This window comes from Trachymyrmex cornetzi, unplaced genomic scaffold (genome assembly GCF_001594075.2).
Source record: "Trachymyrmex cornetzi isolate Tcor2-1 unplaced genomic scaffold, Tcor1.1 scaffold166, whole genome shotgun sequence".
NCBI classification, from domain to species: domain Eukaryota; kingdom Metazoa; phylum Arthropoda; class Insecta; order Hymenoptera; family Formicidae; genus Trachymyrmex; species Trachymyrmex cornetzi.
The window spans coordinates 607,760-624,808 of NW_017296266.1; the positions used below are offsets into that span (position 1 = coordinate 607,760).

General features: G+C 33.2%; 3 protein-coding genes across 5 annotated transcripts in view; 1 reads left to right on the top strand and 2 right to left on the bottom strand.

Annotated features, from left to right (window-relative positions):
• Nucleotides 1-4,532: 4,532 nt before the first annotated feature.
• Nucleotides 4,533-7,720, top strand: LOC108759057 (zinc finger protein 3). Of its 3 annotated transcripts, none has more exons than XM_018504332.1 (5): nucleotides 4,533-4,995; nucleotides 5,903-6,227; nucleotides 6,445-6,714; nucleotides 6,797-6,979; nucleotides 7,340-7,720. In XM_018504332.1, exons 1-5 carry the CDS (start codon nucleotides 4,873-4,875, stop codon nucleotides 7,708-7,710), a joined length of 1,272 nt encoding a protein of 423 aa, XP_018359834.1. In that variant the 5' UTR covers nucleotides 4,533-4,872; the 3' UTR covers nucleotides 7,711-7,720. The 3 variants fall into 3 exon arrangements, with proteins under 3 accessions (XP_018359834.1, XP_018359833.1, XP_018359835.1); XM_018504331.1 differs by having other exon boundaries at nucleotides 4,533-4,985; XM_018504333.1 differs by lacking the exon at nucleotides 4,533-4,995 and adding an exon at nucleotides 5,571-5,717.
• A 1,505-nt stretch (nucleotides 7,721-9,225) lies between these two features.
• The window catches only part of LOC108759058 (S-adenosylmethionine synthase-like), a 14,991-nt gene continuing 7,167 nt past the window's right edge, over nucleotides 9,226-17,049 (bottom strand). The window contains 9 exon segments of the mRNA XM_018504334.1: nucleotides 9,226-11,558; nucleotides 11,723-11,856; nucleotides 11,977-12,159; nucleotides 12,559-12,777; nucleotides 13,146-13,289; nucleotides 14,227-14,339; nucleotides 14,663-14,721; nucleotides 14,723-14,742; nucleotides 15,018-15,130. Coding sequence (XP_018359836.1) covers nucleotides 11,453-11,558; nucleotides 11,723-11,856; nucleotides 11,977-12,159; nucleotides 12,559-12,777; nucleotides 13,146-13,289; nucleotides 14,227-14,339; nucleotides 14,663-14,721; nucleotides 14,723-14,742; nucleotides 15,018-15,130 — 1,091 coding nt within the window. The 3' untranslated portion in view covers nucleotides 9,226-11,452.
• LOC108759033 (S-adenosylmethionine synthase) overlaps nucleotides 11,453-17,049 on the bottom strand; it is a 12,456-nt gene continuing 6,859 nt past the window's right edge. The window contains exons 4-10 of the mRNA XM_018504289.1: nucleotides 15,018-15,130; nucleotides 14,227-14,352; nucleotides 13,146-13,289; nucleotides 12,559-12,777; nucleotides 11,977-12,159; nucleotides 11,723-11,856; nucleotides 11,453-11,558 (exon numbers count right to left, since the gene is read on the bottom strand). Of these exons, the coding sequence (XP_018359791.1) occupies nucleotides 11,453-11,558; nucleotides 11,723-11,856; nucleotides 11,977-12,159; nucleotides 12,559-12,777; nucleotides 13,146-13,289; nucleotides 14,227-14,352; nucleotides 15,018-15,130 (1,025 nt within the window). The remainder of the gene's footprint in view (nucleotides 11,559-11,722; nucleotides 11,857-11,976; nucleotides 12,160-12,558; nucleotides 12,778-13,145; nucleotides 13,290-14,226; nucleotides 14,353-15,017; nucleotides 15,131-17,049) is intronic.

Sequence of the window (17,049 nt, forward strand, 5' to 3'; positions counted from 1 at the left end):
TGTATATAAGATTTTTCAGAATCATTTTACTTCGTTATAAAACATTTTTATTGAATTATATGCATATTTACTTTATGCTGTTCTGCAAGATGCAAATATGTAACGCGATAGCTTTTCTAGAGTTGTTCCGTATATGCACGATTACCTTCAGCTCCAATAGATTTATTTGACACTATAAAGCAACGTTATAAAGATTAAATTAGCTCATGGTCTGTTTTACGGACAGGTGTGTCGGTTTACGCTGCACCCCAATTTTAAATTAAAAATCGTATTATGAAAAGACTAAAAGAAAAAATGATATAAATAAAACTTATTTCGGAAACTACAAGTATTTAAAATGACGTAATATTATCAATAATATAGTCACTATTATTTAAACCCCACAATTTGCAAAAGAAAATCGTAAGAATTTTATTTTCGCATTTGTAGAATTCGTTTTTATCTGATTTGATATAGAAACAAACCTACGAATTATGAGTTTGTACTTCTTTAATTAGCTAAACAGATCATGATTTTATTAGTATTAATAAAGTGCAATAGTTAGTTTCCGAAAAATAAGGGGGTGTCACTTTGGGAGACCTATGTCAGTATCGGCGACTTTCCTCTATACGCGGCTATTATATGTTGTCGAACGAACATCAATATGAAGATCAATGTCAGTGGCTTGTGTATATACGTATATTGTAGCAGAGTGGAAATAGAAATAATAAGCAAAGTCGTACGTACGCAGTATCCGAAAAATCAGAATTTTGTATTTAGCAATGGGCACACGAATCCATTTCTATCTATTTCAATTACAAAAACTTTAATTTTTAATATGTACTTTTATATATTAATCAGAGATTAATTAAAAATTACTTAAAAACAAATTTCGAACTGTACAATTCATCTACTCTAATATAATATCGCTTCCATATTAATTATATAATAGATAATTTAATGAACAGACTGTGCCCAGGAAAATTAAATTTTGTGGTGGAAAAATTGCCATGAAAGATATATGTGTAGAAATTTGTTCGAAATGGCCTATTATAAAACATATTAAAAGTAGTTACGGCCAGGAAACTTGGAAACTTTCCAGCTTCAAAATACTGTTAAAAAATTCGGTTTTTCGAAAATATCTCAAAAGATATTTATTTTATTTTCATTTTATTATTTCGAATGAAAAATTATTGTCAAAAAGGAAGTTGATAAAATTAGGAACAATTTCGGTTATTGTAAAGTCGTACGATCAATACTTTATGTGACAGAATTTTTTTAAGAATGTTATATTTCTGGTCATTTCGACAACTGGAAATTTTTTCTTAAATTTCTCAGGTTTGGGTACTTTTACGTACAAAGTATCTCCTACGAAGGTCAAAGATTATTAAATTTTTTACAAAATCGTGTTTTATTGAACCTCGTATGGTGAATAGTTGTCGAGATAAATAAATTTTCTCAGATTGTAATACATTTTAATGAATAATTTGTTTGTGACTAATCGTATGTGAAAAATGTAGATAAACATTTCTAAATCTTATATAATTAGCTCGAAAAGGTTTTTTTAACGTACGTTCAATTGTTCCCAAGATATGATGTTTCAAAAATATTATAAGACCTTTAATTTACATTTAAATATAGGTTTATTTATCAATATAGGTATGTAATCGAACGGGAAAGAATAATATTCCTTTTTCTCAAAGTTTACATATATTTATACATTACGATCCTACCCATGTAGCACAGAAGATTGAAGCAATATTACTGCAATGTTGCAATATTGTAGATTGCAATGTAACATTGCAGAAATATTACAGAAATGTAAATTAACAATATGCCTGCAAGATGTCAGTAATATACTTGTAATATTCCAAACACATTACAAAACTGTAATTCTTTAATTGTTACTATAATAATATAAAAATATAGTTTTTTATAATATTTACGTAATACAGTCTTTTAGTTTAACAGTCGTTTTTATGATATAATAATTAATATAATCTATTTTTATAATTTCAAATAAAAAATTTATTAATCTATTATTTGACGACCATTTTATTAGCTAAATTTTATTTTTATTTTAAATATGAAATCAAAAGATTGTATAATATCGAGTTTTTGGATACAATGAACGCATCATTATCGGATAAAACGATAAGCAATTAAGCTGCTGAAAACGATTTATCGAAATATTAATTATGTGATCGATGATGTATTTATGCTTAATGTGCACGCAGTAATAAACCAGCGACAGAACTTTATTGATATATAAATTTCATACCGTCATTTTTTAATCGATTTCAATTGTCTCGGTTTCGAATTGAAACGGATCACTGCAATTAACTTAATTCATGATTAACTTATCAAGCGATTATATTATTACGTTAATGTGGATAATATTTGTGATTGACAATATTTGCCCAGGGCACACACACATACATGCTTTATCCTCTTGAGAATAAATTTATCCTTTAGAATTAATACATTTATTGAAATATTTTATGGTTTTATCATAAAAAATTGCTTTTGAAAAGCACATGTCACTAGAAATGCGATATGTATAAGAAAAATTGAAGTTAGTGAGATATATGTACAAAAATAGTTTTCATTTTAGTCTTCATAAAAAATTTATCCAAATACATTACATTACAATATTGCTGGAACGTTTCGTTGCAATATTACAAAAAGCGGACATCTTAATATAATAATTTACGTTTATAGCAGTTTCGACAGATAGGGTGTGTCCTTTAACGATACAACATGAGAATCGAGTAATTTGAGATCGACGATCACTAACAATTACTTTAGGGCAATTTTGATCAAATTTTAATTAATTTATAATCGATGATTAATTTATTAAATAATATTTGTACTATTTTAATTTATATTAAGCACTATCTGTGCTATCCTAATTTATATTAAATAATATTTGTATTAATATGAATAGAATTATTAATATCTCCATTTTGTTACTTAATGTTTGGAAAAAGAGTCATCGATTTCGGACATATTATTATAGTCCGAATATTTAGGGATGACTATGATTAACGAACTCCGTTTGACTTAATCGGTAATTATTTGATTCCTGTATTATTTTATTACCATTAATAGAATTATATTAATTTTTTTGTTTAACATGTGAAAAAATAGACAAATAGTTTCAACACTAATTTTGCCAATAGGATTAATTGCCGAACTATAATTCGATTCGAATGTTGCATTATATTTATTTCCACTAATACAGATTAAGTTTAATTACAGTTTAATTTATTCTTTATCTCTTTCTAATGTTTAGAAAAAGATAAAAAGTAAGTTAAATGAATAGTTGATTGACATTAAATAAGTTAATCTAAATTGGTAGAAATGAACATTAGATTGTTAAACGCAACGAAACATTTTCATTGTTTCTATTGTCAACGAGGGGTACATGTATCAGAAAAATCAAAAGGAACGATGATTCGAGTTTGCTGGGTGAATTAATTGTCGATTTAGCTAATTCAGGTGAAGCTGTTTCCAAATTGATAATGAGGGAGCTACGACTTACGTAAAGCGGTTTTAGATGCAGAGCTCGGTCTATCGGTCTATCCGACGATACGTATCGCCCTGGATGACCGAGGAGATGAGCGCGGCGAGCGGTGCACATCGCATGCCTCCTTCATTTTCCACGGTGGTTCTTCCTGCCGAAGAGGCGCGTGCGACGAGAGGAAATTATCTATAATAAAAATTATCTACATAAAAATTAATTCATGATGAAAATATATAAAATTGTATGTTTTTACAAAAACTAGGACTTTTACATCTAATCGCGTAAATATACCTTCATATGAAACGGAAAATTTATGAAACGTATGCATATTTTTGTAACATTACATAACATACTGGTAATGTGATATCACACATATCATATTTACAATTTTATAGTCGTACACTTTGATAACATGGTTTAAGAAAAATTGTATATAATTAATTGACTAATTAATACTTAAATATTTCTATAAACTTAATTTCATTAGAATAAATTTTTTTACAAATTTTTTAGTTATTACAAAGAAGAATAATTTTATTTGTAAGTTGATAGTGGTTTTACTTCAAGTCTAAATATACTTCGGGGATCTAAATATACACCTTAGCGATAGTGAACTTTGAAATTACCTGGCCAGTACAATTGTTGTAATTTTTACAATGTATGTACATATCCGTATGTATCCGTTACAACAGTCCATTTTTCCCGCGTGGGAGAGAGACTGGGCAGGGCTCGCATTTCCCGCCGTTGGGAAGAATGGAAGATCAATAATCGTAATCGCCCTTACCGACTCTCGCGCGCGGCAATGGCAGCCACTCATTCGATCTCCTTCCCGACACTTCTCCTCCCGACGCTTCTCCCACGGCACGGCGCGACGCTGTTTCTGCCCCGTCGTTCGATCGGCTTTAGAGATCTCTCTCTCTCTTCGTTCGTTACCTCTCGCTCGCGCTCGCTGCCGTCCGGATCGCGCGTCTCTCTCGCTCTCGCGTAGCGCGCGCACGGATATTTCTTCCGCTATTGAGGACGCAGCGCTGCAGTCCGCCGTACGCGCCCGCCATTGAGGACGACCGCCATTATAGATTCCGTTGTGTGTGACCGAGTCCGTTGGCCGATTGCGACTTCTCACTCGAGAAAACTTCGTCGCATTTTCGACGTTACACGCTCCGATCGTGCACTTGTCGCAAATTCGAAAAAGGAGAGCGCGGGACAGATAGAGCTGGCTAGAGCGTGGGAAGGTGGGAAAAGGGATACTCCGGAGTAGAACAGATAGACCGACGAGAGCGGCACCGCGGGCACCCACGGCTGGAAAGGGCGCATGATGAAAACGTACAGCAGGAAAAAGGGCGACAGCCCGAGCAACGTGATCATCCATGTCAACGAGCTATGCCGGCTCTGCCTGGCGAAGGAAGAGGAAATGGTGCCGATCTACGACGACGAGACCGTGCCGATGCCGCTGCGGATACTCTCCTGCGTCAATATCGAGGTGGGTCGAGGTGAGGAGAGGATAGAAAAAGATACGTGTGAATTCCACGACGCAAATCACCGTCGCGAAAAACATTGCGTCGTCGTCGTCGTCCTCGTCGTCACCGTTGTCGGCACGATCGATTCGCATCGGGCGATAATAATCAGCGGCCGGAGGAGTCGCTCATTGAAAAATAGGAATCTAGTTTATCTCTCTGCGCACGGCGTCCTCTCGCATATTATCTCCCCTCTTCGCCGCGTGTGTTGCGTATATGCATGACACGTACACATTGACGCGCGGCGCACGGTAACAGTGGTAAGGCAATAACTGCTACGTCCGCTACGTCACATGCATGTGTACGCGTGCGCGCGCGAATGACGTTGTACGGGCGATCGATGTTACGCGCGGCCGCGGGTTCGCAAGTACCGGCTTTACCGAGTTATCGACGAACTTATGCGACACGATAGATAGCGGTGCGCCTTTTACGCGCGCTACTACCTCATTACAGAGACCTAGAACCGGCACGGCGGAGGCACTCCTGTTTACTCTACGGATTTATAGAGATCTGTAATGTTAGTACGCGTCGGACGTGTAGCGTCCCGATGTAATTCGTAGTCGAGCTTCTTTGAGGAATCGCAGCTTTTTGAGACGCGCCGTCCTTTATAAATGGCTTCTCTCGATGGCACCTGAACTCCGGAAGATACTCGAGCGTTCCGCGTTCCGATCCGAAACCTTCGACTATGTTAAAGAAAGGCAAGATAAATTTTGTTAGATTTTGAGATTGTTACTGAATTCTTTGGAGTGGAATCTCATGTAAATTGTATTGATAAAAAATATGTACTACATTTTTTTAATATGTCAGTTTAGCTCCATTTATCTCATTAAGCCTTAATATAATTAAAGTTGATAAACTGAAGACTTTGATATCAATGTTTTAGGTTTTTGAGCAGGATGGCCTGCCTAACATGATATGTCATCCCTGCAAATACCAGTTGGAGAAATCCTATCAATTCAGAAAAAAATGCCAAGCTGCAGACTCCAAGCTCAGAAAGCATATGAAGTTGATACAACAGTTGTCTGGACAGGACGAAGAAGGCGAGAACCAGGATAGCAGTAGGGACGAGTCTCAAGAATCCACAGGAAAGTCCAAGCAAGTTAAGCAGCTGCTAGCTGATCTGGTTTCAACAAAAGGCAACAGTGGTCAGACAGATGGAGATCCTATCGAGGTGACAGAGGAAGAACTCGTTGGTGGCTATATCCTGGGTGTGTTACTGACAAGGAGTTTATTTCATTGCTTTATAGTTATAAATGGACCAATTTCCATTGGCTTTTTAGAATTGAAAATTTTATTAGAAAAGATTGCTTAATCTTTATTTTAGAAACTTGTATTTAAAATTTATTACTCTGGTAGGAAGTAACATTGGGAAACGTTTATAAATATTTAGTTCATATATATATACTATTATTAATTGATATGCAGGAATGACTTCTGAAAATCCGGAGATGGAGGAAAATATCTCGGAGGATCCGGAGAACATCACGTTGGTACCTGCTGAGGAACGAATGGCGAAGGCACGCTGTACGATAAGGACATCGCGTATCAAACAGGAGCAGGAGTCCGATGACGAGACGGAAGAGATGCAGCGAGGAATAGGAAATGAACATAAAAATGTTTACATGATGGAGGTCACTAGCGACAATCCCAATGAGCCTGATTCGTTGAAGTTACAGCCTTTGGGTGACACAATCGGTAAAGAATTCTACAAGATACTGTAATAAAGGAGAAATGACGAGAATGCGACAGTTACATAAAAGGCAAATGTATATTGCAGTTGATGCTAATCCAGAATTGAAGGTGTTTAAATGCGACAAATGTCCGAAAGCGTTCACCCGGAGAATAATGTTGAAGAGTCATCAGTCAGTACATTCTACACAAAGGGGATTTACGTGTCAAGCATGCGAAAAATGGTTTCCGACAAGATCTGCGTTAGTGAGACACGAGCGTACACATACAGGTTGGTATTTGTTGTTTCGTGCATATTAATTATGGATACACACATATAAACTAGATATTTGTAGACATTTTTCTCAATATTATTTCTTCCTGGAGATGTTGACTAGCTTATCTGGCTAGCTCGCTGAAATTGTCTCGGACAATTTGCCTATTAAGAAAAAGATCTGCCATTTCAAATTTATGATATTAAAAATTTTAATCACAATCGTAAAAAGTCTAACTTCTTTTTGAACAGATCGTTTCTTTTCAATACAAGTCACGTAGTGTTTGTTAATGAACAATACGTTGAAAAATGCATAATTATTAAATTTATTATAGGATATAAATAATACGATTAATGTTATCTTTATTTATATTGCAGGTGAGAAACCATTTGGTTGCAACATCTGTCACCGTGCTTTCGCTCAGAAGGAGATTTTGTTCCGGCACTTAATGACACATTCTGGCCAAAAACCGTTCCAGTGCCAGCATTGCGATAAGAGCTTCACGCAGCGAGAAGCACTTAAGGTGCACATGCGTCGGCATCAGAAATTGAATCCGAATGATATTCAATTGCATCATTGTCAACTTTGTCCAAAAGCGTTTTGTCACGCGTCGGGTCTCAGCAGGCACTTGGTTACGCACACTGGTAGAACGTACAAGTGCGTCGAGTGTGAGAAGACATTTACAGATAAGAGTTCACTGCTAAGACACAGTCGTATCCATGCGCCCAAGAAACTCATAGCAAATTGAGCAATATTTTGCTCAGTTTGTTGTGATTTTCCTGGGATCTAGTGGGTATGAAAAATTCTTTCCAATTTTTGATCTGTGTCGGAATTAGACCTGCAGTGAATTGTCTATATTAGCGAGAAAAATTTTTAATCTAGATTTTTGAAGAGTTTTTTGTGTTTATTTCATTGAGAAACGGGCTTAATTGTGTAATCTTATATGTAATTCATACATTTAATGTTAAGGAACATTTAATGTATATTTATTTTAGTCACTTTTGTATAAATATTAGCAAATCTTATTTAAGAAACTTACCCAAAAACAATCCATTTGTATGTACATGAAACGGAATCTAAAATGTAAACATTAAAAAATTTAAAACAAAAAATATTAAAAATTTTGAAACATCTCGATTACTTCATTGCTATTTATACAAGAATGATTAAAATAAACTCAATATTAGTTTTAAGTTCCGAACATTTTTTTATTCAATTGATATTTTTGTACGCATAAAGGAATTATAATTCCGTATCATTTTTTAATACTAAGTGCAATTTGAACGAAGCATATGCGACATGATAAAAACGTCAGCTGAATATAGAATAATAACATTGATTGCATTAATATAATTTAGCTTTCCCTTTTAGGCAGCAATTATATTCTTATATTATAATTTTTATATTCAATATATCTTAAATGATTATGTATCGTGTACTCTTTCCGATGTAAGTTTAAGATTATCTATAATTGATGTATATAGTTCTAAATACAAAGCTATCTTAATGGAACTATTTATGTGCACATAAATGCTATTCTATTATGATTATTATCCTTATTACCTGGCTTCCTAAAACCTATTGTATGCTATATATAGTTATTTATAGAGGGAAATATTTTAAAACAAGAGAATTACTTGGCATATAAAAGGAGAAAAATATTACAAAATGTCGCTTATGTACAATAGGAATAAGGTCCTATACACAATAGAAAGAATAAGGAATTAGGAATAAAGAATAAACGATTTTAACCTATTAGAAACCGTGTATTCCGATATATTCGATTTCTAAAATAGGTTAAAATCGTTTATTCTTTATTCCTAATTCCTTATTCTTTCTATTGTGCGCAGGGCCTAAGTTGCACTGACGAGTCTTGTGTAAGTTTTATTTAAATTTACTTTACTGGATATATATATACGCTATGGTACTCTACTGTAAAAGTATCGCTACAATGTAACAAAATGTGCGGCAACAGGAACACGGGAGCTATTTGATTATTCGGATTATTCTACATGTTATACATTTCGTTATACTGTAGAGTGACCGTGTAAATGCATATAAAAATGACTCGCTATATTCGCGAACTATATAGCCAGTCGCAGCGTCTTGTGCGACAGAGCTCATGCCATTTGCCGGGAAAACATTCACAGAAATGCAATATTAGTCTGTTAAGAGCAAATTATGTGTTGCGTAAATTCTAGGAAGATCGAGGATAATGTTTATCTATGTAATGGTGCGGTAGTACACAAAACGACAGAGAATGTTTTTTTATTAAAAAATCCGTTTTATTGTGTTTTTTTTTCATGATCTGTGCACTATTACATATTGCCGATATCGTTTTCACGCAAATCGCACACATCAATTCTGCCAGAAGGTGATTAAATATTTTTACAAGGGTTTTTAAATTTTTGTCTGCTATTAAAATCCGACAATGTCGGATAATATATATACCAAAGAACAATGAAAAATTCTACAACAGTTTCGAGCTCCGTCACACGGTCTGTGCTGGATCTCTACCGAGATTAGATTTTCAATTTCGCATCTTTTTATAATATCTGCTGCAATTGTTCTATTTAGTTAAAACAATAGCAAAGGGGGAAATGACCGTACATTCCATGGAGTTATTAAATACATTGCATAGTTACGAATATTCGCGTGTACCTATACTATAAAATGATGTGAAATCTAATTTTATTACGAAGCTGTAAACTCTAATCTGATGATTTTTAAATACTCTAAGATATTTAATGATGATTCTACTCTAATTGATAATGTATTTTATCCGATATTATGTTGTAACTATCTTTCGTAAAACTCATGAACGTGACGCGTTCATGACGTGCAACGTCATTTCCTTCTTTGCTACACATACATCAAGAATACACTGTCAATTTACACTTCTTTTTTCTCCTCAACGATTAATAATTCTAGTGAAGATACGTACACGAAAGATCGATCGGTAATTCGATAGTGTCATTAATGAAATAAAATACTTTACGTAAATCAGCGGTATGTGATTTATGCATTCTGATTAAAAAATTAGCTCGTTTATGTCTATTTCTATCAATATAAATTAACTTTAACTTACACTGGTAAAAATGAACATTAACTAATCAAATCGGAGCATCGAACTTTCATGTACGTGCGAGGGACTAATACAGCTAAAAATCTATAAGATCTGCAGTTACATTCTCGAATCTGAAAACACGTATCGATATGCGCTTGTTTATACATTTTTTTTTAAGATGAAAATTTTATCTACTACAAGTTTTTTTTCTTCTTACTTATTTGCAAGTAAATAGCATCAGCATGTAATTTGCTGTTACCAGACTGACAAGAAAACACAGAAAAGTATCTATCTCTTCCGATTTTAATCAGTTTTTAATACGTTATAGGCTGCGGTCCACTTGCTTCTTCCAAATGCTCTGAACGTTACGCTCCAAACGCTACGCTCCGATTGGTCCATTATTATTTCGAATGCTACAATTGCTACGTGAATGCTCCAGCCAACCTACCTTCCGAGGTGAGGCAGTTGGAGCGAAGTGGGAGCAAAAACGATGACGTATTGATGACGTAATCAGAGTTGCTGGGAGCATTCTGAAGCATCAAATAGACCAGCCATGTCAGTGCTACAAATGCTCTGTAGCGTTTGAAGTGCTAAGTGGATCGCAGCCATAGTTTAGACTAAAATAAAAAACATATTTTTTTTATATGACAATATGCACTTTTGGGGGATGAAACACTTTCCTTTTAGAGGATGACAAATCAGCTCTATAAAAGATTAAAAAAATTTTTTGATGAAAATTGTATGTGAATGATCTGCAATATTTTATAATGGTAAGCAAATTTTTAACAGTTTTGACGATATTCGCTTTGAAAGAAATTGATCTACTTAAAAAAAAAAGAAGCATTTCATTACATAAAAATGAGTATAATCATGTATAAAAAAAAACGTCTTTTATTTTAGTCTGGATTACACAAATTAAAACTCGTCAAAATCAGAGGGGGACACTTCCCTGTGTTTTCTTGTAAATCACTCACATCAGTTTAAGAAAGAAGTTTTTAAACATCTAAACATGAAAATGCGCTTCATAATATAGGCTTAGTTCGCTCTTTTCGTAACGCTTTTTTCATAATGCGATGTAATGTATTGGATTGGATGTAATATACTGGATTATAAACGATATTTGTACTATGCCTGTCGTCACATATATAATGCGGTATTCCATGGCAAAAAGAACTAGAAAGAGAATTGCCCATACCTAGTCCTCTCTATTGCTAAGTATTGGCGTAATCGATGGCCTCGATAATGGCTGCGGCACGGAGATCGAAGTATATCGCGGACGAAATTCTTTTCTTTTACTTGAAATACGATTTTTTTTCTCCGAGAAAAAGATAGAGAGGGAGATAGAATTAGAGAACGAGAAACAGATTCTATCAAATATCTAAAACCGAAAAACGCCAAAACCAATTTAAAATCCATCCTCTCATCAATCAAAGACCAGCTTTTTTGGTTGCTCCCATGTGAAACCGTCTCGTCCAAAATGACCATATGTACTGGTTTGTTGATAAATAGGGTTGCGAAGGTTCAACTCTCTATAAAGAAGATAATATATTTTAATTGATTTATATATTCTTTTGATTTATTATTAATGAATTATATAATCATTGTAAATATATCATGTAAACAAAATAATATTTATTCTAACAGTTTGTGTAATAAAAGTATTAAAATTACGAGAAAAATTAATTATACATACTTAACGATTTTTCCGGGTCGCAAATCGAAGTTCTTGTGCACTATGTCTAAGAGTTCGTTTTGTGAACGCGTGGATGTGCCATAATCGAAAACTGTGATAGACAACGGTTCCGCTACTCCAATAGCATAAGAAACCTAACACAAATAATTGCAAATTTTCTATATAATACAAAGTTATGAAATTTCACATTATAAAAGTTACAGAAATTGTTTAATTTATTTTCACAAAATCTTGATGCTTATATTAAATTTTACCTGTACAAGACAACGTCTGCAGAGACCAGCCTTCACCAAGGATTTAGCAACCCATCTTGCAGCATATGCAGCTGATCTATCCACTTTCGTAAAATCTTTACCAGAAAATGCACCACCACCATGTGCTCCCCAACCGCCATACGTATCTACGATGATCTTTCGACCAGTAAGACCAGCGTCACTCTGAAATTTGTAATAACAGTATATCAGAAAGAGAGAACACAACTTATAAAAACATAATGCATATTTTTATTTTGATTAATATTTGCATTGTCATGTAATAGTTTAAAACATAATCATATACTATTGTATACATAATACATAATACTATTATTACTATATACATAATACTATTATGTATATACATAATCATATATATTATTATATTATAATCGTATACGTTTTATACGTAATTGTATATTAATTTTTCAAATTATTAAAAAATTGCAAAATATATATTTGAAGGATTATTCTCAGTTTAATTTTTAGTATCATAGTATTCAAAAGTAGCAAATATACAAAATACATCATCGAATAATCATCACTATCTTTGAACTTCATTTTTTGAAACTTTAATGATACCTGTGGTCCACCAATAATGAAAAGCCCGCAAGGATTCACATGGAAGACTGTTCTTTCATCCAAATATCTCGCTGGAATCACTTCTTTGATGACTTTCTCCATGACCGCCTTACGTAGCTCATCTAGACTAATTTTTTCACTATGTTGCAGTGACACGACAACAGTATGGACTCTTATAGGTACGCAGGTTCCATGGTCCATGATATATTCACAGGTTACCTATCGCATACGTAATTACATTTTATGTATAATTTTACACTAATTTATTTTCAATTATTAATGTATTGTAAAAAAAAAAATATATATTTGATGGATTATTCTCAGTTTAAATTTTAACATCATGGCACTTCACGAGTAGCAAATACTTCATAAAATTCATCTTCGAATAATCGTCACTGTCTATAAACCTCATTTTTTAATTATCTCTAAGTATGAAAAGTATCGCTAATAATTAAGATTGGAAATCTCCTAAAAATTTCTTAAATTCTGGTAAATACTTTTCTGTTTGTTTATCACATCAGATTTAAACTCTACGCTTTATAAATTAAGATAAATGAAAAATATGTATAGATATACAAAAATCAAACCTGTGTTTTTGAATCTGGACGAGCCCACCATAGTTCGCCACTTCGTCTTAGCTCGGCGATTTTCTGATTCAATTTATGCGCTAACACGACCGTCAGTGGCATACATTCATCAGTTTCATCAGTTGCGTATCCAAACATTAGACCCTGGTGGAAGAATTTGAGTTATTCCAGCTAAAATTTATGAGATATAAGCTTCACAAGCAAAATATTGTACATATAATTTTAAATATATAGATTAGTTATTTGAAATTATGTGCTGTCAAAATATAAAAGTAAATATGTTTTTGTGCGTGAAATAAAAGAAAGTTTAAATAAAAATAGAAAAGCTTTTGTGAAGAGTAAATTATTGTATAATATTAATATACATGTGGTGCTATACAGAACTATATAAAAAAGCAAGTAATAAAGCAATAAAAAATAATGCAGTAAAGAGTGCCACACACAGAACAGAACATGTAAATATGATAGAAGGGATATTGTCATTAACAATTACAGTAAAGAAACTATTTACAAAATATTTACATCATTATTAACACAACCAACCAATTTAATTACATAACAACTACTTAATAAATTCGATTAGGATTATGATCTTAGCTAGATCAATTTAATTTAATTTAAATTATTTAACAATAAATTACATTCTCAACTAACAAAATAGAATCATACTGAAGTGATTATTCTATGGAGATATCGTGGATCTATAATAGTGTAAAACGTACAAATGTTTTCAAATCTACATAAACTTTCATGCAGACTATATTCTACACAATCAATTTCGCACTTTCTATATTCCAGATCCAGCTACAGAATTCACAACAGAATCATTCGTATAATAGTGCATTTAGACGACTGTGATAATGCAGCAAAGAAAGACACTCAATATGTCAAATACCACTTCCACCTCTACAGTGAAGAAATAAGAAACGGGCTAGTGGGATATAAGTGAAGTAAAGAAGAAGTGATGTTACAACTAGTACTGTAAAGAATGTACTTAGTAGCGCAGGAGGCAAACGGTCAAAGAGAAGAAAACAGGAAACAAAGAGAAAAGATAAATTCAACGATGGAAATGCTAATTGACCTGATCTCCTGCTCCCACTTCCTCGTCGCTACGGTTTTCATGAACGCCTGCCGCGATATTTGGTGACTGAGCGTCGAGTGCCAACAGAACATTGCACAGCTTGTAGTCAAAACCTGCAGAAATCAACTACGTAAGATAAAGATATTCACTGCTGTTAATGCATCAACATTCTTCTTTCACGAGATTCCGCCATTTCGATGTATCGGGCTTTTATCATACTGCATTGATCCTGGCTTGATTAAAACTAATACGATGGCTGAATGTACGAGTTCAGACAAACTTCTCAAAATATCAAATAAATTTCAATTCTTTGAAATACTAATTCTTCTGTCTGGTACATGTTATACTTATTTATAGATTAAACAATGAACTTATTATACATAATGAATAATGTTATATGTATGTGTGTATCTGAACATATTACAAGCAGCCTTACTTCCTATAAACATGATAAGTAGTATCGGCACTTTGTTGGAATCACATTCCAGTGCTTTGTAATTCATCTTCGAGATATTTCTGTCAAATTAGAAATTTCCTGCACGATTGACGCAGCATTGTGAAGAATTTTTCATAAAAATATGTATAGTATTATCTTACAACAATAGTGCTTACAAATACTTGTACGAGTGCTTGCATTATCACACACGTAGATGTAACACACGCTTGTGACACACAGAATAGCAAAACAGATTTTGAGGCAATCTTTCCAGGAAGGGGGAGAGGGAAGAGTAAGAAATAAGAACATTGAATTATTTTTTACTGTTCTGTGGCATGGACTGAGAATGGATTACCTGATCACCTGCACCCACATCCGTCTCTTGTCTGTCCATATGGACACCATCCGCGATATTCGGTGATTGCTGTTCGATCGCCACCAAAAGGTTCAGTGTACGCCAATCGAATCCTGCCACGATATGCTTACGTTACACAGTCCTAACCCATCTCCTTTGTATGATCTTTTTTTTTTTGGTCCAAAAGATAATGAACAGAATACATATTATTCGATCGATCGAGACATGGAGGATCCAAGTCAAATATATGTATACACAAAGAATCTTTATGTTTGTCTTAATATTATTATTTCAGTATAAAGAAACAAAAATTATAAGTAATGTCTACAACTTGAATCTTTTGTGCCATGATTCGATCGTGTTGTCACAACGATTCGATAAGGGAGACTCGTATGAAGCGGATTTTATGAGGCCGAAGGAGCTGGCTATTTGTTCAGCCACGGAGCATTATACTCATGTAACACATGCATGCTCTGTGACTCTGAATAAATAGCCAGCTCCTTCATAAAATCCGCCTCATATGATTCTCCCTTATCGTTATAACAACACAATCGAATCATGGCACAGAAGATTCAAGTTGTAGACATTACTTATAATTTTTGTTTCTTTATACTGAAATAATAATATTAAGACAAACATAAAGATTCTTTGTGTATATATATATTTGACTTGGATCCTCCATGCCTCGATCGATCGGATAATCTGTATTCTGCTCATTATCTTTCGGATAAAAAAAAAAGATCGTGCGAGGAGATGAGTAAAGACTGGCTATTTATTCGGCCACAGAGAGATGAAAATGATCAAATTTTACGGTAATTTATTCGGAAAATTTATAGTCAATAATTTTTGGAGACTGGTAAAATGGTAATTTAATAAAAATAAAATAATTTGATGTAAAAACATTTAGCCTTTAGTTATTAAATTAAAAATGCTTCATTTAACTCATATATTTTCATTTTGATATTACATATTGATATACAATATGTAATATTAACCCTTCGTTGACATATCTGGGTGTGAACCATCCACAAAATTATTTTAATTCTCTGAAACTCAATTTTCTTTTATTTTGTAGAACAAAAATACAATGTTTATAAAAAAAATTTGTTTTTTTCAGTTTTCAAAATAGCCTACATTCAACATGTAAAATAAATATTCTTTTTATTCAAAATCAACTCTTAATTTTTTTTTAAAGTATCGTATCTGAATAATTCTGTAAATTTTTTAATTTTAATATTAAATTTTTTAAAAGTTACAATTTTTCAAAGATTTTTCTCGTTTTTTTTCTATTCATTGAACTCAAGAGTTTTTTTTCACAAAAACTGTAATGAAATCTCAATCAAAAACTATTTGAATGTATTCTACAGACCTTGAAATTGATCCATAATTTTTTTCATATTGATTGACTTATTTTTTTAAATAAGAATGTCAGTTGTTTAAACATTGCTCTGGGTGTGAGCCACTCAGTGTGTCAAAGAGCGATAAAGAAAAAGGAGTGTTAACGAAGGGTTAATATGTAAATTTATTAATAGTTTCAACACATTAACATCTTTATAATATGATGCTTGACAATAGCATCAAACTATTAAATTGCTTGTCAATTTAATTCGCGATTACTAGAGTGGTTTTAATTGCGTTTATAGTCTGGAAGATTGAATTATTTAAAGCAATGAAGATCCAGCTTCGACCTAATAGGCATTTTAAATTTCTAGTATTGATTGTGTTTCTCACATATGCGGTCTAAAATAAAGATTCTTAAGGGGATGCTGGAGTGTCTTGTTTTACCATCAATTTTTAAAGACTCTTTTCTCTTAATTGTGTTTATGGATTGAAAAGTCTTTCTCCACAATCAAAGTATCGACAACAACACAGGCTGCCAGCTACAATGTAATGCGAAAAATGAAAGAAAATTAAAAATTGTAGTTTTGTCACCGGCTCCTACAGTCAACTCGTCACAATATGTGCTGCATATAAGAGTTTCAGATTTTACCCGTTTAAAATAAGTAGCCAGCAGCCTACAGAAAACCTTGAA